The following is a 23,491-nucleotide window of genomic DNA, read 5'->3' on the forward strand; positions in this document are numbered from 1 at the left end:
TTTAGATTCTGTCTAAGGCAATAAGGGGAAAATGTAAGGTCTAGGAGGCCCCACTGTCTTTTTTCTTTTTTCTTTTGGGACGGAGTCTCGCTGTCACCCAGGCTGGAGCGTAGTGGCACGATCTCATCTCACTGTGACCTCTGGGATGTCCCATTTTCTGAGTTCCCTAACCACTATTCCTCTACCTTTATACTTGGACATCTGGAAAAGGATGCAAATGTGTCACATGGCCTGACTTACCTATTACTAGAAAGAAATGTGAATTTTTAGAATAAAATTAAAGAAATGAGCTAAGTGTTCTGGTTGACTCACTAAAAAAACTTTTTTTTGAGATGGAGTCTCACTCTGTTGCTCAGGCTGGATTACAGTGGCACAATCTCCACTCACTGCAACCTCTGCCTCCCAGGTTCAAGCAATTCTCCTGCCTCAGCCTCCTGAGTAGCTGGGATTACAGGCGAGCACCATCATGCACAGCTAATTTTTTTGTATTTTTAGTAGAGACAGGGTTTCACCATTTTGGCCAGGCTGGTCTCAAACTCCTGACCTCAGGTGATCCACCTGCCTCGGCCTCCCAAAGCGCTGAGATTACAGGCGTGAGCCACCGTGCCTGGCCTCTAAAAATTTATATATATATAATTTATATATTTTATATTGCACACACTATGTACAAGACAGGGTTTTTTACTGTAAAGAAAAAGAGAAGAAAAACAGTATTCCCTGCAAGAAAGTTCTTTCCAAACTTTGGTCAAATCACTCTCATTTATGGTAGAACCAGGTAATTAATGTATGTTTCATCCTTTTATTTCATAATTCTAATACAGGAAAATGTACCTGGAGATGGCCTTAGCTGTAAAAACGGCTTTAAAAGAGGGATAATGCTAACCTTTCCTTTCAAGGTTGTTAAGAGGCTAAAGGATGTCAAGCCTTTGGGAAAGAAAACATCTATATACATACTAACATTTAAAAATATATAGCCTAGGCCCTATGGGGCAGCGGCATCCTCAAATTCATGAGTCAGAACAACTATAGTACCATGAAATAAAAACCAAAAAATATTTTAAGAGATTCACAATTTTTAAAAGATATGAAACTAACATATTGAGAAATGGGCTTTTAAATTGCTATTAATCAACATGATTATGGTAAAGTTACCATGATTATCCATACTAAATATTACTATTTACACCACAGTAAAATCCCAAGGGGGTTTCTGTTGAGTTAGAAAATTCTGTGGGTAAAAGGTCACTATAATAAACCAAAAAAAGCAGTGCAAAAGTTTCATTCTTTTATTTACTGGAGAAGTGACTGCTGCCGAATACTGTCGATTAATTCAGCGTTTTCATTCTTGAGATTCCATGATGGCAAATTACTCTTTTCAAAGGCTGACAGCAGGTAGCATTGAAAAGACTTCATTTATTAACTGAATGTCTTCCCATTTGTTTGTCCTTCCTTCCTTCCTTCCTTCCTTCCTCCCTCCCTCCCTCCCTCCCTCCCTTCCTTCCTTCCTTCCTTCCTTCCCTTTCTCCCTCCCTCCTTCCTTCCCTTCCTCCCTCCTTCCTTCCTTCCTTCCTTCCCTCCCTCCCTCTTTCTTTCTCTTTCAACAAGGTCTCACTCTGTCACCCAGGTTGGCATGCAGTGATATGACCTTGGCTTACTGCAGCCTCAGTCTCATGGGCTCAAATGATCGTCCCATATCAGCCTCCTGAGTAGCTGGGACTACAGGTGTATGCCACCATGCCTGGCTAATTTTTGTATTTTCTTGGTAGAGATGGGGTCTTCTCTGCTGCCCAGACTGGTCTCAAACTCCTGGCCTCAAGCATTTCTCCCACCTTGGCCTCCCAAAGCACCCATTTTATTTTTGATTCTTGTTGAAGGAGATAATAAATAGGAAGAACACACCAGTCTCTTGTGTTCTATTTGTTAGCCATCTTAAATTGTAAAGATTAGACTCTTATTTTAAATGCAATGGAAGATTTTGTTCTTAGATTCTTATCTGTTTGCCCTTCATAAGTTAACAAGGAAGTTAACTTACATTATACAATTCCTGTGATACTTATATTATTTTAAAACTACCCCAAAACTCATAGAAGGCTGGCACTACAAGGGATCTATGGGTCATTTAGGTAAAACTCCATTACAACTTACAAATGAGAAAACTTAGACCAAAAAAGTGAAGTGACTGCTAACAGCACAAAACTATATCCCAGATGCCTCCTGACTCCAAAGCCATTGCTCTATAAAATCTTATCTAAACTTTTTAAACTTTAATGAAAGCTTTAAGAACCCAGACTGTATGTGTAACAATAATAATTTTAAAAATTTGAAATTTTAATGGAAAAGTAAAGGGAAATGTAATTTTCTTCTCTCGATAAATATAGACTTCTTTACTGTTAGACATGAAAATCAAAAACAAAACAAAACAAAACAAAAAGAAAAGCATTTTACCCTCTCATTTATATAGCAATTTTCATTGGTCATAGAATCAGACATAAGAATATCTTCTGGGCTGGGCGCGGGGGCTCACGCCTGTAATCTCTCAGCACTTTGGGAGGCCGAGGTGGGCAGATCACTTGAGGTTGGGAGTTCAAGACCAGCCTGACCAACATGGAGAAACCCCATCTCTACTAAAAATACAAAATTAGTTGGGTGTGGTGGCGCATGCCGGTAATCCCAGCTACTCGGGAGGCTGAGGCAGGAGAATCGACTGAACCCAGGAGGCGGAGGTTGCCGTGAGCCGAGACACTCCAGCCTGGGCAAGAAGAGCGAAACTCCGTCTCAAAAAAATAAAAATAAAAAAATAAAAATAAAAAAGAGTATCTTCTGCACAAGTTATATAATGCTATTATGTAAAACTTGATAAATATGTGTTTCTATTTATAAATTGTTTCCATTTTATAACTACAACCTAAGTTATTGAAATGTACAAGAGCGAAACATGTATAAAGACTTTGCTCACTACTTTTGTTTTTTTTTTTTTTTTTTTTTTTTTTGAGACGGAGTCTCGCTCTGTCGCCCGGGCTGGAGTGCGGTGGCCGGATCTCAGCTCACTGCAAGCTCCGCCTCCCGGGTTCACGCCATTCTCCGGCCTCAGCCTCCCGAGTAGCTGGGACTACAGGCGCCCGCCACCTCGCCCGGCTAGTTTTTTGTATTTCTTAATAGAGACGGGGTTTCACCGTGTTAGCCAGGATGGTCTCGATCTCCTGACCTCGTGATCCGCCCGTCTCGGCCTCCCAAAGTGCTGGGATTACAGGCTTGAGCCACCGCGCCCGGCCTACTTTGCTTACTACTAAATTAATTTTCTAATAACTCAGTGCTGCTTCACAGAGCAGTCCAAAACACGATTGAAAATGTAAGGGCTTGGCTAACCAGGTGAAACCCCATCTCTGCTAAAAATACAAAACACTAGCCGGGCGCGGTGGCTCAAGCCTGTAATCCCAGCACTTTGGGAGGCCGAGACGGGCGGATCACGAGGTCAGGAGATCGAGACCATCCTGGCGAACACGGTGAAACCCCGTCTCTACTAAAAAATACAAAAAACTAGCCGGGCGAGGTGGCGGCGCCTGTAGTCCCAGCTACTCGGGAGGCTGAGCCAGGAGAATGGCGGGAACCCGGGGGCGGAGCTTGCAGTGAGCTGAGATCGGGCCACTGCACTCCAGCCTGGGCGACAGAGCGAGACTCCGTCTCAAAAAAAAAAAAAAGAAAATGTAATGGCTGACACAGTAATGCGGCTGGATATTCAGGAAGGCAAGTTACAACGTATTCATCAATGACAAGTCATTTTAGATGAAAGCGAAGTGAAGCCCGGAGCTGAACTTCCTCCCCCTAGTGTTCAGTTAGGGTTCAGCAGCTGAGAAACCCAAGCTGGGTGGACGGCTTAGTAATTCCCTCTCTTCGGTATTGTATTTATACTGATTTCCGTACAGGCCTTTTTGGATAATGCCAATGTAGTGGAAAAGGATATTCTGTCCGGTAATGTACCTTCAGGTATGACCATTTCACTCCATCAATTGAGAGTACATATCTCAGATAGTTAGTGTAGCCCTTTATCTGAAATAAAGGTGCTATTTCCCAAGTGATATTTAATGGCACCAGCCTGGACAACACAGTGAGATCCCATCTCTACAGAACTTTTATAAAAAATTAGCCAGGTGTGGTAGTGCAGACCTGTAGTCCCAGCTACCCAGGAGACTGAGGTGGGAGGATCACCTGAGCCTGGGAGGTAAAGGTCGCAGTCAGCCATGACAGCAACCCTACACTCCAGGCTAGGCCACAGAGCGAGACCCTGTCAGAAAAAAAAAAAAAAAAAAAAAAAAGAAGAAGGAAAGAGAGAGAGAAAGATAAATCAATACATTTAATGAGATAGGTACTATAAATGAGGGAGAAATAAAAAATAAAGCAAAAGTAACTCATAGTCTCATCGTGAGTGGGTAAATACCATGCAGACACTCTGTCTTCCTTCGTACTGAATGGGCATGATGTAGTTTAGAATAGAGAGCTGGTCTGTGGTGTCCTCCAGAACTGCCGAGATCCTCAGCACATCTGGAAGCGAGAGTGGCTCTCGGGTTTCTAGGATTTCTGGGATGGTTTCTACGTCTGTTTCTTTAGGTAGTCCGTCTTCTTCTACGGTACTAGGTGGTTTGCCTGTCACTGACACTGTCATCTCAGAATGCCAAACTTTTGGAGGAAGGTTTGAGTCTTCCAGGCTGTCTCTAAGGAAAGAATAAAGAAAAAATAAGTCAGCGACCAATATTTAAACATTACTTTAACTCAAAAGTACAGGCAGCAATGTGCTGGGCTCCTGTGATATTCTTGTTGTCATATAGTATAACCTAGATTAAAAAAAAAAAAGTAGGAGTTGGAGTGTGATTCTGCTAAATATCTTCCATTTTGACCAACCAAAGGCAAACAACTTACTTTTTTTTTTTTTTCCTTTTATTGAGACGGAGTTTCGCTCTTGTTGCCCAGGCTGGAGTGCAATGGCGTGATCTCAGCTCACCGCAACCTCTGCCTCCCAGGTTCAAGCGATTCTTCTGCCTCAGCCTCCTGAGTAGCTGGGACTACAGGCACCCGCCACCACACCCAGCTAATTTTGTGTTTTTAGTAGAGATGGGGCGTTCTCCATGTTGGTCAGGTTGGTCTTGAACTCCCAACCTCAGGTGATCCACCCAGCTCAGCCTCCCAAAGTGCTGGGATTACAGGTGTGAGCCACCACACCTGACCTACTGTTTAATAAAGCTATGTAGCTCATGCAATTTGGCTATGCTGATCAATTTGAATTTGAGCCAAAATTAACTTTTTTTCCCTAGGAGTATCTTTAGATGCTAACCAAAAGTGTCTCCTGATGAGTGAAAAACAGAATGTGGTATCCAGCCTCCAAGGTGGCCCAAATGATTTTCACTTTCTAGTATTAATGCTTCTGTGTAGTCTACGCCACACTGAGTAGGACTAACCTATGTAACCAGAAGGTTATTGTGGCAATGATGGAGTGGGACTTCCACAGCTAAGTGATAAAAGACATTGCAGCTTCTGCCTTCCTCTCTCAAATCTCTCGGTGTGAGGGATGACAGCTGCTTCGGCATGAGGACACTTCAGCAGCACTGTGGACACACCCATGAGGGTAAGGAACAAAGGCCTCTTGCCGGCAGCCTGCACCAACTTGCCAGCTCTGTCAGTGAACCACCTTGGCAGTGGATACTCCAGCCCCCATCAGGTCTTCAGATCATTGCCATCATTGCCACCCGTGGCCAACTTCAAGTGCAGGAGAGACCCCAAGCCAGCACCATCCAGCTAACCTGCTCCTAACCTTGGGACCTGCAGAAACTGTGGGAAAGAATAAATGTTTGTATTTTAAGTCACTAAGTTCTGGGGTGATCTGTCACACAGCAGTAGATAAGGTATACACAGACCTTTCACAGAAGGCATAATTTAAATACAAGTATACAAAAAACATAGGAATTGTAAACATACTCTTCCATTCTCCCGTAGTTCCGTTACCCTCCGTGGAATATTTATAATCTCACAGAAGTCCAGCTACCTAAAATGGGAAGGAAACACTGAGATTAGTTTATGGGAGTCTTCAATGATGTTTCAGTTATTTCTTTTTTTTTTTTTTTTTTTTTGAGACGGAGTCTCGCTCTGTCGCCCAGGCTGGAGTGCAGTGGCCGGATCTCAGCTCACTGCAAGCTCCGCCTCCCAGGTTCACGCCATTCTCCTGCCTCAGCCTCCCGAGTAGCTGGGACCACAGGCGCCGCCACCTCGCCCGGCTAGTTTTTTGTGTTTTTAGTAGAGACGGGGTTTCACCGTGTTCGCCAGGATGGTCTCGAGCTCCTGACCTCGTGATCCGCCCGTCTCGGCCTCCCAAAGTGCTGGGATTACAGGCTTGAGCCACCGCGCCCGGCGTTTCAGTTATTTCGATACCATTTTATTCAGAGAAAATTAAATGATTACAGGAGCTGTGACTGTCGCCTCTTTGTGCAGAGTGGAGCAGTCTCAGAGGCGAAAGAAACACTGACATCATGGACCGCAGGTCTATGAAGAAGTGGACCGAATTCTTACTGCTCTACCAAACTCAAGACACACGCACTCTGTGGGCCTCTTCTTAAGGTAAATTAATGTTCAACCTGGTTTTAGAGTGTTCCATGGTATCACGATTTTAATTGGTAATCTCTATATACTTGATTTTTTCTATCATTCTAATTACTCTGACATTTAATTAGATCACTCAATCCATCTTATCCGCCAGATAACGGAATTTGCTCCACATGTGCTTAGAGGAGTAATTGAGATGACATTTAGAAAAACTGTATTAATTGGGGCCGGGCGCGGTGGCTCACGCCTGGAATCCCAGCACTTTGGGAGGCCGAGGCGGGCGGATCACAAGGTCAGGAGATCGAGACCATCCTGGCCAACATGGTGAAACCCCGTATCTACTAATAAATACAAAAAACTAGCCGGGCGTGGTGGTGGGCGCCTGTAGTCCCAGATACTCGGGAGGCTGAAGCAGGAGAATGGCGTGGACCCGGGAGGTGGAGCTTGTAGTGAGCGGAGATCGCACCACTGCACTCCAGCCTGGGGGACAGAGCAAGACTCCGTCTCAAAAAAAAAAAAAAAAAAAAAAAAAAAAAGGAAGAAAGAAAAACTGTATTAATCCTGGAAATCGGAAATCAGTTTGACACTGCTGTCAGGATGTTACCCCTCCAGAGTACACCAAAATCCTTTCTGCTTCAATGAGCTTTACAGTGAGAACACCTGTGGAGAATTTTGCGTTGTACTGAATGGACAGTGAGTGGTGAGTTTCCAATGTAAATTCGTCCGCAATAAAGTAACTCTGAGAGAGGTGGTGCAAATATGACTTTTGCAACAAAAATCTGATATGCAAAAATTCAAACATATAAAACAGAATCTTCATATAAATTTGAAAAAATACTTCAAACTAGCCAGATTTCCTGATGCAGGGGCAGTTTTAGGAGGAAGTAGCATCGTATTAAGCAGAATATCTTTCTTTCTTTTTTTTTAAGATGGAATTTTTCTCTTCTTGCCTAGGCTGGAGTGCAATGGCGTGATCTCGGCTCACTGCAACCTCTGTCTCCCGGGTTCAAGTGATTTTCCTGCCTCAGCCTCCTGTGGCGTAGCTGGGATTATAGGCACGTGCCACCACGCCCGGCTAATTTTGTATTTTTAGTAGAGACGGGGGTTTCTCCCATGTTGGTCAGTCTGGTCTTGAACTTCTGACCTCAGGTTATCCACCCGCCTCGGCCTCCTAAAGTGCTGCGATTACAGGCGTGAGCCACTGCACCCGTCAATATTTTTCTTTTGATGATGTTGATTCTTTGTTTTCCACTTTCTTAGGCTTGGGGCATAACAGGTAACTGTGCTTCACAAGGGTAAGACAGGGCTACGCTTGTGTAGATTCCAGTGCCTTCCTGCTGTTCTGGCTTCTCATTCCTCATGCGAGAAACCCAGTACTCATTCCTGCCACCTTCTTCATCTGGATATCAGCATCCTCCTAATCCAAACCATTACCAAGGCCTGTGGATTTTGCCTTCTTTTTTTCTTTTTTGAGACGGAGTCTCACTTTGTCCCCCAGGCTAGAGTGCAGTGGCGCCATCTTGGCTCACTGCAGCCTCTGCCTCTGGATTCAAGCGATTCTCCTGCCTCAGCCTCCCGAGTAGCTGGGATTACAGGCACATGCCACCACACCTAGCTCATTTTTGTATTTTTATTAGAGACGGGGTTTCACCATGTTGGCCAGGCTGGTCTGGAACTCGTGACCTCAGGTGATCCACCCACCTTGGCCTCCCAAAGTGTTGGGATTACAGGTGTGAGCCAAGTCGCCCAGGCGGATTTTACCTTCTATTTTCGTATCTCCCAAGTTGGACCTAGTTGTTGCTGTGTTTGTGTGTTTGATTTTTTCCTTGTTTTCTTTTTTTGCTTGAACTACTCCAACAAGCACTAAATTGGAAGTGATCTTTTAATTTAAATTTTTTTTTCTTTCTGATATACTGACAGAAGGTTCAGGAAGTGATCTTTGAAAATGGAAAATCTGACCATGTCCCTCCCTAGAACCCTTCAATGGTTTCCCATTGCCTTAGGACAAAGAACAAAATTCTTGACTTGGTCCACAAGGTCTGTATGGTCTGGGCCCTCTGTTCCTCTCTAGACCCAACTATGACTGCCCTTTCCTTGCTCTCTGGGCTCCAGCCACAAGGGACTTCTTTCAGTTCTCCTATGGACTCATGCTCCCTTGCAACTCAGGGTCTTTGCACCTGCTATTCCTTCCAGTGGAACCACTCTTCCCTCACCTCTTCACCTTGTAAAGTCCCACTGACCCATCACCAGCTTCAGACAGTGTCATTTTTCTAGGTGAAATCCCTAACATTTTCTGTGCTCTGGGAGACGGACCCATATGGAGTATGTCCATGGGAGATTCCAGAAAGAGATTCAGTGTAGGGAAATGAAATCAGGCATTTATTCTCCCTGCTCCTTCTCTCCTAGAATATCACTGGTTGCTTCTGTTCCTCTATCAAAGGTCATGGCTCCTGTCAGGCAAAATTCTCTCCAAACGTCTCTCTCTGGTCTTAGGTAACTATTTCTTTCCTAGATCCCAGGAGACTCCAACATCCCTTGTAGTTTCACTCCTGCTTTACCTTTTTTTTTTTTTTTTTTTTTTGAGACAGTCTCACTCTGTCACCCAGGCTGGAGTACAGTGGTGTGATCTCAGCTCACTGAAACCTCCACCTCCTGGGTTCAAGTGATTCTTGTACCTCAGCCTCCCAAGTAGCTGATTACAGGCACACACCACCATGCCTGGCTGATTTTTGTATTTTTAGTAGAGACAGGGTTTCACTATGTTAGCCAGGCTAGTCTCAAACTCCTGACCTCAAATGATCCACCCACTTCGGCCTCCTAAAGTGCTGGGATTACAGGTGTGAGCCACCGCGCCCGGCCCATACTTTGTTTTAAAAAGTATTCTGATCATGCTCTACTAATGGGTCATCACCTGCAGTTTGAAAAATGCCTTAAATGACGCTCGTCCAAGTGATCCTTTCCCTGATTCGTCAGGCCAGATCAGGCTTCTGGGCATTCATGCCACTATTTTCCCGCAGAGCTGGGTTCACAGTTGGTTATGTTTATGTCAGTTTCCCCACTAGACAACTGCTCCACGAAAGCAGCAACATGACAATGATGCTCACAGCTATATCAGGTGCTAAGTCTCAGTGCTCAGTAAGTGTTTGTGGAATGAATAATACATGAGCAAACGAATGAAACTCACACTTCATGTGTTACTCCTCCCATGAAGACTTACATATAGAACTTTGACAAATTAATATCTAATGGTGAAATTTCTAGCACATTTCTTCCTGGGACAGAGAACACTGAGTGGGGTAGTAGGCTACAAGGTACAAGTTCCATTCTGATGTATTTAAGAGAGGATCTGATTTTAAAAGTGACTTATTTACATCTATTTCATACAACTTTGGAGTCATCCTTTACTCCTCTCTCTCATTCCTCATCCACCAGCAAATCCTGCCAGAATTTAAATATATTCAGAATTCCAGTACTCATCACCTCTGTTTACACAGCATCACCTCTCATCATATCACTACAGGAACCTATAATTATCTTCCTGCTGGTGACTTCGCCTCCCTTCAGTCTCAACACAGTGACTTTGTCAATATGGAAGTCAGATAGAGTCACCCTTCTGTTCAGAACCCTTAAATACTTCCTATCTCAAAGACGGGGAAGCCTCTCTTACATACTTCCCATCTCAAAAGGGGGAAAGCCTCTTTTACAGTGGCCTCTCTGCTTAATTTTCTCCACAGAAATTATCATCTTCTAACGTGTCATCTATTTTACTTGCTCATTGTCTTGCTCCCCTTCGTAGGATGTAAGCTCCAGGAGGGCTGAGATTTGTTTGTTTACTGCTGTGTCATCCGACACAAACCTTGGTACAGGGTAGCCATTCATTAAACTATTTGTTAAATAAATGAGTGAATCCATAGGGTAACCCAAATAAATATGCAATAATTCGGAAATGTGAATCTCTGGCGTCCATTAATCCACCTCTACAAGTATCTACGGAGGACCTATTAGACACGGACACAAGGCAGCTAAACGAGCTCTCCTAAAAGGGCGATAAAGCTTCCTGCAGGCAGTCCCTCTCATACCTCGGATCCAAAAAGAAGAATGGAGGTAAGAACTTAAGTCATTTCATTCTTTTTTTTTTCCTTTTGTAGAGATGGGGGAGGTGGTCTCACTATGTTGCCCAGGCTGGTCTCGAACTCCTAGCCTCAAGCGATCCTCCCGCCTCGGTTTCCCAAAGAACTGGGTTTACAGGCGTGAGCCACCGTGCCCAGTCTCATTTCTTGAAGGAGATAGATAAGTAGAGGGCAGAAAAAAAGCATAGAAAAATAAAAAAGAGAAGGAAGAGGTCCTGCTGCCTTTGTGCTCCCGGCCTTTCTCTTTCATGCTAGGTTAGGATCCCAGAATCCTAACCTAGAATTTCCGTTCTGTCTATCGCTTGTGGATCGAGGGATATGCACCCGCCTGTTGGCAAATCAATCTTACAATCATTCTTCAGGCAGTGGGAACGTCCTCCACTCACGGTGCGCCTTTCCATCAACAGCGTCCGGTGACGCAGGAAGTAAACTAAGCTGTTTCTATGGCAACGCACAGCTTTGGCGGATTTAGCTGGCTACCATTTTGCCTTCCCCTGTTCCCAAGTAATACATTTTGCAGCCTACCAAGATGAAAGGACTTAGGAAAATAATTGTAAGAGTGCTCTTGAATGTGGCTTATTTCAGTGCGAAGGCGATTTCCGAGGATTGCTTTTCTGGCGTTTGGAGAAGATGCCTAAATTGAGGGCGGGGTCGAGAGATGTTTAATCCCACAAGGCCACGCGGCGGGGCCTCGTCTTTCTCTTCCCGCCATCTTGGCTCCTGTGGAGGTGAGTGAAGCGCCTGTTGCTGAAATTTGGGGGCAAATAACCGGAGTAGGTTTGTTCCTATACCGCGGTGAGTCGCCGGTGTGTATCGGAGTCTCTGCCAGCCATTGATTTCTATGGGTTTCAAGAAGAGGGAGAACAGGATGGAGCAGATACTGGGCCGATGGTGCTTGGTCCCCTGACGCCCGGAGAACGGCTGCCCGGGTTATCCGAGTTAAATTCCTGGGCCTGAGCGGAGTGAAATGATGATTTTGTTCGTCTGCAGTTGTCCATGAGGCAGTGCGTCCTTTCGGCCAGGGTTTTTCCGTTTCCTCCCAGTCCAAACCTCCCTTTGCTTGTCTGACCAGTCTCTTCCGTCAGCTTTTCTCCGAGACCCAGCCGATGCCTAAGTCTTAGGTGTGAGTCTCTGATGAAGTCTTCATTTCTTTTCCTGAGTGTTGCCTCCTGACAATGGCACGCATTTTCTCAGGCTCTTCTAAGAGTCATTTTTGTGGCTCTTGTCCCTTCGTTTTGTCTTCATTCTGAAGTTTGCTTAGATGCCAGCTGTTCTGTGAGGTTTGAATGTCTCGCCGGAGCCTACGCTTCACGTGGATGTTCTGGCATAATTGTCCCCTTACTCCTACGAGAAACTCCGATCCAAAAGGAATTTGCCTTCGGGGCTTAAACCACAGGGGACGAGGTGAGAAACTTGCGTGGCTTGGTTTCAAACTGAATCTTTTTGTTTGTTTTAAGGCCTGCTGGGAACGGGACTTCTAAAGGGAACTATGTCTGGAAGGTACGCGTTTTAAATATGGTTGCTCTTTGTGTGTGTGTTAGACGTGAATGTTTAAATGCGAGCTTAAAATTGGCAAGAAAAAACTTAGATGTTTGCTCTGAGTAACTTTTGGGTGGGGGTTATTACAAGTCAAATTGGTTTTCTGAAGCTTATGTTTCCTGTTGTGTATCTTTTGTGTCTTAGGCTGTGGTCCAAGGCCATTTTTGCCGGCTATAAGCGGGGTCTCCGGAACCAAAGGGAGCACACAGCTCTTCTTAAAATTGAAGGTGTTTATGCCCGAGATGAAACAGAATTCTATTTGGGCAAGAGATGCGCTTATGTATACAAAGCAAAGAAGTAAGTTTATGACACTGGTAGGTTTTGGGTTTTTATTTTGGGATCTGCCTCATTTTCTTTTTTATATAACGGAGTCTTGCTCTGTTGCCCAGGCTGGAGTGCAGTGACTTGGTCTCCCTCACCGAAACCTCCGCCTCCCGGGTTCAAGCGATTCTCCTGCCTCAGCCTCCCGAGTAGCTGGAATTACAGGCGCCGGCCACCACGCCTGGCTACTTTTTGTATTATTAGTAGAGACAGTGTATTGCCATGTTGGCCAGGCTGGTCTCAAACTCCTGACTTCAGGTGATCACCCACCTCGGCCTCCCAAAGTGCTGAGATTGCAGGCTTGAGCCACTGTGCCTGGCCTCATTATCCTATTGAGATAATAAAATATTTGGCTGAAGTACTTGGTATTGTTTTTTTTTTTGTTTTTGTGACAAGAGTCTTGCTCTGTTGCCCAGGTTGGAGCTCAGTGGCGCGATCTCAGCTCACTGCATCCTCTGCCTCCTGGCTCAAGCGATTCTCCTGCCTCAGCCTCCTGAGTAGCTGGGCTTACAGGGGTGCACCACCATGCCCAGCTAATTTTTGTATTTTTACTAGAGAATGGGTTTCCCCATGTTGGCCAGGCTGGATTGGTATTGCTATGGCTTCTATTTTGCGTCATTAAGGAACTTAATGGGGAGTCTTGGACGTTACTTCTGAGGGTGGTGTTGGATTTAGGTACCTTTTGCACTTGAAAACAATAAAGGAGCTAATTCCTTATATTGTGATCCTTTTAAGGCTTCTAATTTTTTTTCTCGGCTCCTTTTGCCAGAATTTAAGGATTTTTTTTTTTTTTTTTTTTTTTTGAGACGGAGTCTCGCTCTGTCGCCCAGGCTGGAGTGCAGTGGCCGGATCTCAGCTCACTGCAAGCTCCGCCTCCCAGGTTTACGCCATTCTCCTGCCTCAGCCTCCCGAGTAGCTGGGACTACAGGCGCCCGCCACCTCGCCCGGCTAGTTTTTTGTATTTTTTAGTAGAGACGGGGTTTCACTGGGTTAGCCAGGATGGTCTCGATCTGCTGACCTCGTGATCCGCCCGTCTCGGCCTCCCAAAGTGCTGGGATTACAGGCTTGAGCCACCGCGCCCGGCCGAATTTAAGGATTTTTGGAACACTTGGCGCTTAATGCATTTTGTTAATGCCTTAAAAATACGGTTTTTTTTGTTTGTTTTGTTTTTTGAGACGGAGTCTCGCTGTGTCACCCAGGTGCAGTGGCACGATATCAGCTTATCGGCTCACCACAACCTCCACCTCCCAGGTTCACGCGATTCTCCTGCCTCAGCCTCCCGAGTAGCTGGGATTACAGGCGCCTGCCACCACACCCGGCTAATTTTTGTATATTTAGTAGAAACAGGGTTTCACCATTTTGGCCAGACTGTTCTTGAACTCCTGACCTTGTGATCCAGCCACTTTGGCCTCCCAAAGTGCTGGGATTACAGGCGTGATTCATCGTGACATTGCACTTTAGCCTGGACAACAAGAGCAAATCCTATTTTCTTCACCCACTCCAAGCCAATTAAAATCTCTGGGAAAGGGTTTTAATCATTGCCCCACCTTTTCTTCTACAGCCAAGAATAAATTTTAAGTCAGGTTCAGTGACTCACACCTGTAGTCCCAGCATTTGAGAGGCCCAGGTGGGAGGATTGCTTGATGCCAGTAGGTAGAGGCTGCAGTGAGCTATGATTCGGCCACTATACTGCAGCATGGGTGACAAGACAACCCTGTGGTCTTTAAAGGAAACATATATAAAGTCGCATCCTTTGTACATTGCTGGAACCTCAGTGGTTTCTCTCATTCAGTAAAAGCCCGTCATTAAGGGCTCCATAATTCTCTTATCTCAGCAGGGATTAACCCCTTGGTGTCTTCAGTCTTTCCTCCGGTCAGAACACACCTTGCCTGGCCCCAGTGCCTGCGCTAGTCATCCCCTGATCACTTCCTGGCGCTTCTCCCCCTCCTTTCCAGTCTTTGTTCCATTGTCACCTCAGTGAGACCTTCCTTGGCTATTTAAAATGGCAGGTAATTCCTCCTTTCTGTACACACAAACATCCTCACACCTGTCCTTTTGCTGTTTTTTCAGTATTGCCTCTGTTATCATCTGACGTATGTATTTCCTTACACTTGGTTATCGGTTTTGAAAGGGATTTTTATTTTATAGCTGCTATGTTTTACAGAAGGGCCTGGCATACAGTAGGTACTCGATAAGTATCTGTTGAATGAATGGTGTTCCAGGCATTTAAAGTTTCTCAGGTGATGAAGTGGGTAACCAGGGTTGAGCCACTCGTCTAGAGATCACCTTGAATTTGTATCCAACTATATTGGCCTGTATTCCTCTTCTTTCCCTTTTTAAAATCAGCAACACAGTGACTCCAGGCGGCAAACCAAATAAAACCAGAGTCATCTGGGGAAAGGTAACTCGGGCCCATGGAAACAGTGGCATGGTTCGTGCCAAATTCCGAAGCAATCTTCCTGCTAAGGCCATTGGACACAGAATCCGAGTGGTGAGTATGGTTTTTAGCAAAACAGACATCTGATGAATCAGACTGAGGTCAAGGTGTTGCACTTTGACTTCTGAGGACTTGTGTGATTGTGAAATTGACACCAGTAAATTATGCTGCAAAATTTGTGTATTGCAGAATGCTGGGGAGAAATAGTAATTGAAAGAATAGGTGTTTGGTGTTTTGTTTTTTGTTGTTGTCACCCAGGCTGGGGTGCAGTGGCATAATCACAGCTCACTGCAGCCTCGACCTCCTGGGCTCAAGCAATCCTCCCACAGCCCCCCAAGTAGCTGGGGCCATAGGCATGTGCCACCACACCCAGCTAATTTTTGGGGTTTTTGTTTTGTTCTGTTGTTTTTGAGACAAGGTCTCACTTTGTCACGCAGGTGGGAGTGCAGTGGCATGATCTCAGCTTGCTCCTGACCTTTGCCTCCAAAGTTCAAGTGATTCTCGTGCCTCAGCCTCCTGAGTAGCTGGAATTACAGGCGTATGCCACCATGCCCAGATAACTTTTTGTATTTTTTGCAATGATAGGGTTTGTCCATGTTGCCCGGGCTGGTCTTGAACTCCTGAGCCCAAGTGATCTGCCCATCTTGGCCTCCCAGAGTGCTGGAATTACATGCTTGAGCCACCACAGCCAGCCTTGAATAAATAGTTTTCTGGTGAAGATATTTATTGGGCACTGAAGTAATTGCTAGAAAGCGACAATTCAGCAGTTACTCCTGGCATAATTGTTAATATTTTGCCATTTCCATCATGTCAGTCTTGTTAGAACAGGTGTTAGTAGCTTTGTTGTGTACATGAAGAAAACAGACCCTCATGTTCCTAGGTCTCAGGTCTTTGGTGCCAGCCTTGGAGTTTAAATTTTTCTCAATTTTCTCTTGTAATTTTTCTCAAATAGTTCCTACTTTTTCTTCAGGGTCCATTTTGGAATGTAGACTGTATATTCTTGGGACCAAGAATATATGCATACCATGTATTCTTGGGGCCAGGGGGTACTGTTGAACCCTGCTAAGTGGTTCATTGGGGTTTATCAACAGAGGCGGCTTTTCCTCTGTCTTTAGAAGAAACAAAATTAAATGTATCTTCAGTACATGTTTTTCTTTCTTTTTTTTTCTGAGACTGGGAGTCTCACTCTCGTCAGGCTGGAGTACAGTGGCGGGATCTTGCTTCACTGCAAGCTCCCAGGTTGAAGCGATTCTCCTGCCTCAGCCTCCCGACTAGCTGGGACTACAGGCACGCACTACCACGCCCAGCTAATTTTTGTATTTTTTAGTAGAGACAGGGTTTCACCATGTTGGTCAGGATGGTCTCGATCTCTTGACCTTGGGATCTGCCCGCCTGGGCCTCCCAGAGTGATGGGATTACAGGCTTGAGCAACAGCACCCAACCAGTCCATGTTTTTTTTAAGAGTGCTGGTTCTTTTTTTTTTTTTTTGAGACGGAGTCTCACTGTGTCTCCCAGGCTGGAGTGCAGTGGCGCGATCTCGGCTCACTGCAAGCTCCGCCCCCCGGGTTCACGCCATTCTCCCGCCTCAGCCTCCCGAGTAGCTGGGACTACAGGCGCCCGCTACCACGCCCGGCTAGGTTTTTGTATTTTTAGTAGAGACGGGGTTTCACCATGTTAGCCAGGATAGCAGAGTGCTGGTTCTTAAGGTATGTTCACATAGAGACTGAAGGCTATAAAAACTTTCCTTTCTACTAGAACATATAATTGGTTGCCTTTCAGAGATATATCCATATTACACTTCTTGATTTGTAGACTTATATGTAACATTCACCTAATGTTTTGTGTTCTTTTTTCCCCACAGATGCTGTACCCCTCAAGGATTTAAACTAACGAAAAATCAATAAATAAACGTGGATTTGTGCTCTTGTATTTTTGTTAAGTGGATTAAAGAACTTACTACCTTAAATTGATTTGCTACATGCTTAAAATGATGGAGGTTTCCCGGCATTTTTGGAGTACAAGGAGATCAGAGACGTGATGAAAATTACAGGGCGAATTCAGAGATTTAGAAGGGAGTGGGTTTTAATTCGAGTATCTTTGACAGAGTCTTGCTCTGTTGCCCATGCTGGAGTGTAGCGGTGCTCACTGCAGCCTCACATTCAGAGGCTCAAGCAATCCTCCCTTGGCCTTTGAAGTAGCTGGGACCGCAGGTTCATGCCACCATGTCTGGCTCATTTTTAAATTTTTTGTAGAGGGGGGTCTGACTCTTGCCCATGCTGGCTTCAAACTCCTGGGCTCAAGGGGTCCTCCCTCCTTGGCCTCCTGAAGTGCTGGGATTAGAGGTGTGAGCCGCCACACCCTGCCAAATGCTTTGTAATACTATGCATTTGTTCAGTACAGATTGGGAAACTTAAAATATGGAGATTATATTGATGGGCTTTGGCAGTTCATTTGGATAGACTGGGATGAGAAGCTCTTGGGAATTGTGACTAGACAAAGCATTCCAGTATATTAAAATAGAATTGAGCCATATTACTCCACTCATAAAAAGCAGTCCTATGGTAGGTATATGGAGGTTGGGAATAGTGCACAGAAAGGTGGCGGCTTTCTTTGGCTTCATGTTTTAATCTGGTATAGTGTAAGATTGCACTTTAAGGAAGTAAGCAGCTCTCCCAAATATTTTAGATTTGGGAATATGCTAAAATAAAACAGCTAAGGCATCAGTTTTGCAGTATGGTTTTTTTTTTTTTTTTTTTTTGAGATCTTGTTTTGTTGGTCGGGCTGGACTGCAGTGGCATGATTACAGCTTACTGCAACCTCCACCTCCTGGGCTCGGGCAAACCTGCCTCAGCCTCCTGAATAGCTGGGGCCACAGGCATGTGCATCCACACCCAGTTAACTTTAGTTATTTGTGGAGATGGGCCTCACTATGTTGCCCAGGTTGTAGATTTCTAATTGATGCAGTAACAGTCCTTCCCCCGCCCCCCCCCCCCAAACGAGGGTTATTGATGGCTAAAGCACAGGTAGTTTTTTAAATCAACAGATCTTTAAATTGCACTGAAAAATGTCAACAAGAAACTGGGAGTTTGCCCCCTAATCCCTTTTGCAGTTTTGAAACATGTATGGGTTCTCTTGTCTATGCCGCAAAAGAATTAACATGCTGGAAGTGTATTAGGGAAAGGGTGAAAGAAAGGACTGGGTGGGAAGAGCACATTGGCTGTTGTGTTATTTGGTCTTTCATCTCCTGGAGGCAGGACTGAGAAGGAAAATGTAGTAAGGGAAAAGAGTAGGAATACTGTCCCAGCTTTTCCGCTTCCCCTTCCTCTAGTAACCATCCTGTTACAAGTCTGCTAACCTACTAAGAGGGTAATGAGATATACTGACGCAAGAGAAAAGAAGTCCTCTCCCAGAGGTCCCTCTGTCACATCGGCAGTCCGAAGAAAGGTTTGGTCAGTCCAATGGTGGAACGTAGGCCAAAGTTGCCATTGTTGGAGTCCCATGTTTCATGGACAGGGGCTTTTATTAATGCTCTGCCAGGCTCATTTATTAGGATTGTGGTTTTAAGGCAAACAAAGTGCATTGATGCTGTATTCACCAGAAGTAAGCCATACTTTTTCATGGTCAAAAGTTGGAAGTTGTATATTAGAATGCTGATGAAATTGAACTTGGGAATTACGCAGTCAGCGGGAGGAAGTGCTGATCTTGGACACCCACTCCAAAAGGCCAATATAAGCTAAAAGTACCTATTGTGTTCATTGTGCCAGTTAAATAGATGTGATCAGTACTCTTGGGGTATTTAGGGATAGAGGCATGTGGGTATCCTGACTACATAACATAATATAAAGTGTAGAAGAAATACGGAGGCATCTCAGAGGAAATGGCAGGAAGATTTTAGGAATACAAGTAGCTGACTGGAAAGTCCAGAAAACTCAGAAATGCCACATAAGACGTCTCTTGTACTGAGGATCTTAAGATTGTTGTTGTGTGTAGTAACAATGTCACTGAAGAACTTGATTCACAGGAAATTTTAAAATTTACTCATTTGAGACAGGGTTTCTGTTGCCCAGCCTGCAGTGGTGTGATAATAGTTCACTGCACCCTTGAACTTCTGGGCTCAGGCAATCCTCTGCCCACAACCTCCAGAGAATCTGGGACTACATGTGCATGCCACCCACGTCCAGTTAATTAAATTTTTTTTTTCGGGGTCCCAGGCTGGTCTCTTAATTCCTGGCCTCAAGTGATCCCCCTGCCTTGTTCTCCTAAAGTACTGGGATTACAGATGTAAGCCACCATGTCCAGCTCAGATTAATATTTTACATCCCAGTGGCAGCCCAGTATAAACAAGGGAAAATCAGGTGGGCTTTTCAGTCTCAAATGGCTAACATTCTAACATGTTTCTGGCTATGGGGGCTGGATGGGTAATGGTGCATTTACAAAGTTGGGGAACCAGGGGATGGTTTTGTGGGAGGAGCAAAAGTTGAATTTGAGGAAGCGGTAAGATGTTAATCGACATATCCATGAAGACCGATGGGTATTTCAGGTCTGGGTTAGGCATTTGGAGAAGTGAATGGTATTCTGAGTAGAATAGACGAGAGGAATGGAGGTGCTTACACAGTAAGTGGTAGGCATCTGAGCAAAGCGGGGAAAACAAAAGGTTGAGACTAGGGTAACTCGAGTAACTTACATGTGCAATGGCAAATGATACTCGAGCAAATACATGCTCTTCCTTACCGAGATGATGCAGCATTTGTAAATGATAAATTTATGATTTTTTCTGCTCCCATACCGAAATTAAGTCAAAAGTACTTAAGTCACCGTTGCCAAAGTCCCGTGGTTTACAGGAAAGGGCTTGCGTGGCTGGTATTTTGTTCACTATGCCATTGAAACAGCTTTGGCTCATGGCTGTAATCCCAAACACTTCGGCAGGCGGAGGCGGGCGGATCACCTGAGGTCATGAAGTTGAGACCAGCCTGGCCAACGTGGTGAAACTACGTCTCTACTAAAAACACAAAAAGTCGGGAGTGGTGGCAGGCGCCTGTAATCCCGGCTACTCGGGAGGCGGAGGCAGGAGAATCGCTTGAACCCGGGAGGCAGAGGTTGCAGTGAGCCGAGATTGCGCCACTGCACTCCAGCCTGGGCGACGAGTGAAACTCAGTCTCAAAAATAAAAAAAAAGAAACCGCCTTTCCTCAGCGTAACACTATTGTAACAGCCAGGAGCTTAGGATGACTGGTTCCACTCTTTATTCACAACAGCAGTTTATTTGTGGTACTGTAGTGGAAAGGGCACGTTTCCTAAGTTACAAATGTGGTTTGGAATCCCACCTTCCACTAGTTGTGGGATGATACACACATTATTTAGTGACTATTCACTTGTAAAATGGTAATACTTAGGACACCACCCCATCCTCATATCTGAGTCCGGAATCTCCACCCACTCTGTAACTTGAAGTTTTCCTTCTTTCCTACCCCTTCATTTCCCAGTATAGTAGTTTACCTATTCAATTCCCGTTGCATGACTTCCAGCTCAGTGTCTGAGTTCGTAGTTTTACTTCTTAGTGTCATGAGCCACTGGAATTTGTCCCAATTTCCCATTTTGTGTAGTTCCTCACGGCTCCCAGGATCTCCCTTATCTCAGGTGCAGTGGCAATTCTTGGTTGGAAACTAAAAGATGGAGTTGAGTAAAATAGTAAAGTGTGTATCATTGATTTTTACAGGAAATGGCCTTAGTCAAGTAAAGCGCCTAAAATTGGTGACTCAGGATAAGTAAACGAAAGTATTCCACTCACCTTTTCCTACAGAGGACTACACTGAAAGATTTTGCAGAGGGTTGAATGTCCGTCTAAACACCTGGCACCTAGTAGGTGCATATCACTTTGGTAAATGAAAGAACTGGAAAACTGCCTCAGACACCCACACACGGCCAACGCCCGCGCGCCCTTCCTCCTCCCACAGCCCCGCTCACGTGGGCCTCCAAACAGCATTTATTGGCCGGCTTCGCGCAACGAGACGCGATGGACGTGATCGCCGCCCTCATCTTCTGCCGCGAACTTCCAGCGGGTGACGCTGTCCAATCGGAAAGCACCTTTCCGCCGGCGGGGGCCTCCGTCTGCCCCGAGCGGCGAGGGGCGGGGCCGGCGCGGGCGCAGAGGCGTCACGCGCTCCATGGTAACGACGCTCGGCCGGAAGATGGCGGCCGAGTGGGGAGGAGGAGCGGGTTACTCAGGCTCAGGCCCGGGCCGGAGCCGGTGGCGCTGGAGCGGGTCTATGTGGGTCCGAAGCGTTTTACTCCTGTTGGGCGGGCTCCGGGCCAGCGCCACATCTACTCCCGTCTCCTTGGGCAGTTCCCCTCCCTGCCGGCACCACGTCCCCTCTGACACTGAGGTAGGGCGACAGGGGCGGGAGCGGGCCCTGTCAGGGTAAAGTCGTCCAGAAGGAGCAGGCGTAGGAGGTAGTGACTGGGAGAAGGTGTCCTGGATGAGAAAGCGAAATCCGGGCAGAGCCTGAACTCTTACAGGCCTGGGACCCGCTCTCAGCTCCCTACACCCTGCAAGTTGGCTGTTAGGCGCTCAGAACCGTATCACTTCTGTGCGGAGGGTTGTGCTTAGCAGTAGCCCTGGAGGAGTGCTTTTCAAACTTGAGCGTGCATCACAGTCACCCGACGCACACGGTCCAACACGGATTGCCGCCCCCAGTCCCCCACTTAGTGACTCAGTGGGTCTGGGATGAGTCCCCAGATTGACAGTTTACGTTCCCAGCTGGTTGGTGTTGTATGCTTGTCCGGGGACCACTTTAGGAACCGCTGACCTGAAGTTTCGGGAAGTTACTGAACGGAGAGCCAGACAGAGGCGTTGGGGGGATGTTGGGGGCTCACTGGAGACAAACTTCAGGTTTCTTTTCACGTTGTGTCGTCACTCTGTTTGCTTTACCCGATTCCTCTGCTCTGGAAGTGCCTGCCGGCCTCCCGTCCCATTTTTCTCCCTGCTTAAATACTTTGTCTCATTTCAAGTTCCCCAACCTCAAGGCAGCCTGCCGAAACTCCCACAGCGGAATATTCTTTTCATTAAAAAGTACATCGTGTCTGTGCTCCCTCCTGGCATTTAACCAAGTACTGCTATGTGGTAATGGCTTATTTTTTTTTTTTTTTGGCGTATCTTGCCTTTGCAGTTAAATTGTAAGGTTCCGTGGGATGAGGCTTGTGTTTCATGCTTTGATTCCTTCACAGTATTTAGGTCAGAGGTGGGTCCACGATAATCCATATTCCTTGAGAAAAGGAGGGAGAGTACCTGGGGGCAGGGCTGCATGCTGATACACACACGTTCAGTTCAGTCCAGAAATCTAAAGACACTCATTTTTATGGTAATTTCCCAAAATGTTACATGCATACTCTTCATAACCAAGTGAGCCAAAATATTAACTTCGGAGTTTCTAGCTGTTTTGCAGCTTTTATCATGACACTGCATTTTGGCTCAATTCTTTAAAAAAGTTTCCCACAGAACCCTGCACTTCTCTCTTTTAATTTGGATTAAAATAAGAGAAAGAGTCCTGGTCCCTAATACGTTTCCCTGGTTCCTCATAGAGTATGTAAGTACCCTGTCGTCCTCACCATTCTCCTTGCTTTAACGTGGACACAAGAGTATAGGCAGGAACTACAGTGTTCACTGTGGTTATGCTAATGACTACACCTCTGTTCAATGCTTCTGGGAATTACAGTAACTTTTTTGTTTTTGGTGGTGGTGGAGAGCTCCAAAACAGTTTACGTTTTAACTTGTTCACAACTAAAACTTGGAAGTTTTGTTTTTACCTTTTATTATGCCGGTACAAACAACATCAGAATAATGTAATGAACCCCCATGGACCCATCACCTAGCTTTAACACCTAGCTTTAACACCTAGCTTGAAGATTCTGCCATTCTTGTTTCATATACTTTCAGCCATTCCCCAACCCCCTACCTGAGTTACTGTTCTTTTGAAAAGTTTTTTGGTAAAATTTACATATATTGAAATGCCTCAAATGTATCCATGCACATTCACATAAAGCATACAACCCATCACAACGTAGAACATTCCCACATCTCCAGAACGTTCCCTCCTGTCCTGTGCCAGTCACCTGTCCACCTCAGGCAACTAGTTTTCTAATTTTTTAAAAAATACTAGATTAGTTTGGCCAATTCTAGAGCTTCGTGTATATGAATGGAATTATATGGTATGTACTCCTCTGTATTTGGCATTTGCTCAGCATTATGTCTGTGAGACTTGTGTTGTATGTGATAGTAATTTATTCCTTTGAATTGCTGAGTATTCCACTGAATACCTATATCACAATTTGTTTCTCCGTTATCTTGTGCAAAGATGGGTATTTTGGTTGCTTCCAGATTTTAGCTATTATAAATAAAGCTGCTGTCAATATTCTTGTATGTAATTTTTGTGGATATATGTTTTCATTGTTCTTGGATAAATACCTAGGGGTGAAATTAC

At 45.3% G+C, this 23,491-nt stretch overlaps 3 protein-coding genes across 16 annotated transcripts in view; 2 read left to right on the forward strand and 1 right to left on the reverse strand.

Annotated features, from left to right (window-relative positions):
- The window catches only part of IQCG (IQ motif containing G), a 71,196-nt gene extending 50,225 nt beyond the window's left edge, over positions 1–20,971 (reverse strand). For 2 of the 10 annotated variants that reach the window (XM_009198833.3, XM_009198826.3), the window contains exons 1-3: positions 11,068–11,169; positions 5,968–6,034; positions 4,436–4,709 (exon numbers count right to left, since the gene is read on the reverse strand). In XM_009198833.3, coding sequence (XP_009197097.1) covers positions 4,436–4,709; positions 5,968–5,975 — 282 coding nt within the window. In that variant the 5' untranslated portion in view covers positions 5,976–6,034; positions 11,068–11,169. Of the gene's footprint in view, positions 1–4,435; positions 4,710–5,450; positions 5,821–5,967; positions 6,035–9,499; positions 9,519–10,667; positions 10,771–10,995; positions 11,170–20,510; positions 20,678–20,802 lie in introns of those variants that run through there. The other 8 variants (XM_021933274.2, XM_003918671.3, XM_017954538.3 and 5 more) reach the window with 8 other exon arrangements.
- Positions 11,214–16,981, forward strand: LOC101014662 (60S ribosomal protein L35a). 3 transcript variants are annotated; one of them, XM_003918672.3, is made up of 5 exons: positions 11,214–11,446; positions 12,176–12,218; positions 12,402–12,554; positions 14,925–15,069; positions 16,877–16,981. In XM_003918672.3, the coding sequence occupies exons 1-5, from the start codon at positions 11,377–11,379 to the stop codon at positions 16,898–16,900; spliced, it is 435 nt and encodes a 144-aa protein (XP_003918721.1). In that variant the 5' UTR covers positions 11,214–11,376; the 3' UTR covers positions 16,901–16,981. The 3 variants fall into 3 exon arrangements, with proteins under 3 accessions (XP_003918721.1, XP_009197088.1, XP_009197089.1); XM_009198824.1 differs by having other exon boundaries at positions 11,416–11,524; XM_009198825.1 differs by lacking the exon at positions 11,214–11,446 and adding an exon at positions 11,496–11,513.
- A 192-nt stretch (positions 20,972–21,163) lies between the features above and the next one.
- The window catches only part of LMLN (leishmanolysin like peptidase), a 76,513-nt gene continuing 74,185 nt past the window's right edge, over positions 21,164–23,491 (forward strand). For all 3 annotated transcript variants that reach the window (XR_642488.4, XM_009198834.4, XM_003918669.5), the window contains exon 1: positions 21,164–21,397. Coding sequence is in view for 2 of the 3 variants with exons in the window: in XM_009198834.4 (XP_009197098.2) it covers positions 21,179–21,397 (219 nt within the window). In the remaining variant the exon portion in view is untranslated. The remainder of the gene's footprint in view (positions 21,398–23,491) is intronic.

Source organism: Papio anubis, chromosome 2 (assembly GCF_008728515.1).
Source record: "Papio anubis isolate 15944 chromosome 2, Panubis1.0, whole genome shotgun sequence".
NCBI classification, from domain to species: domain Eukaryota; kingdom Metazoa; phylum Chordata; class Mammalia; order Primates; family Cercopithecidae; genus Papio; species Papio anubis.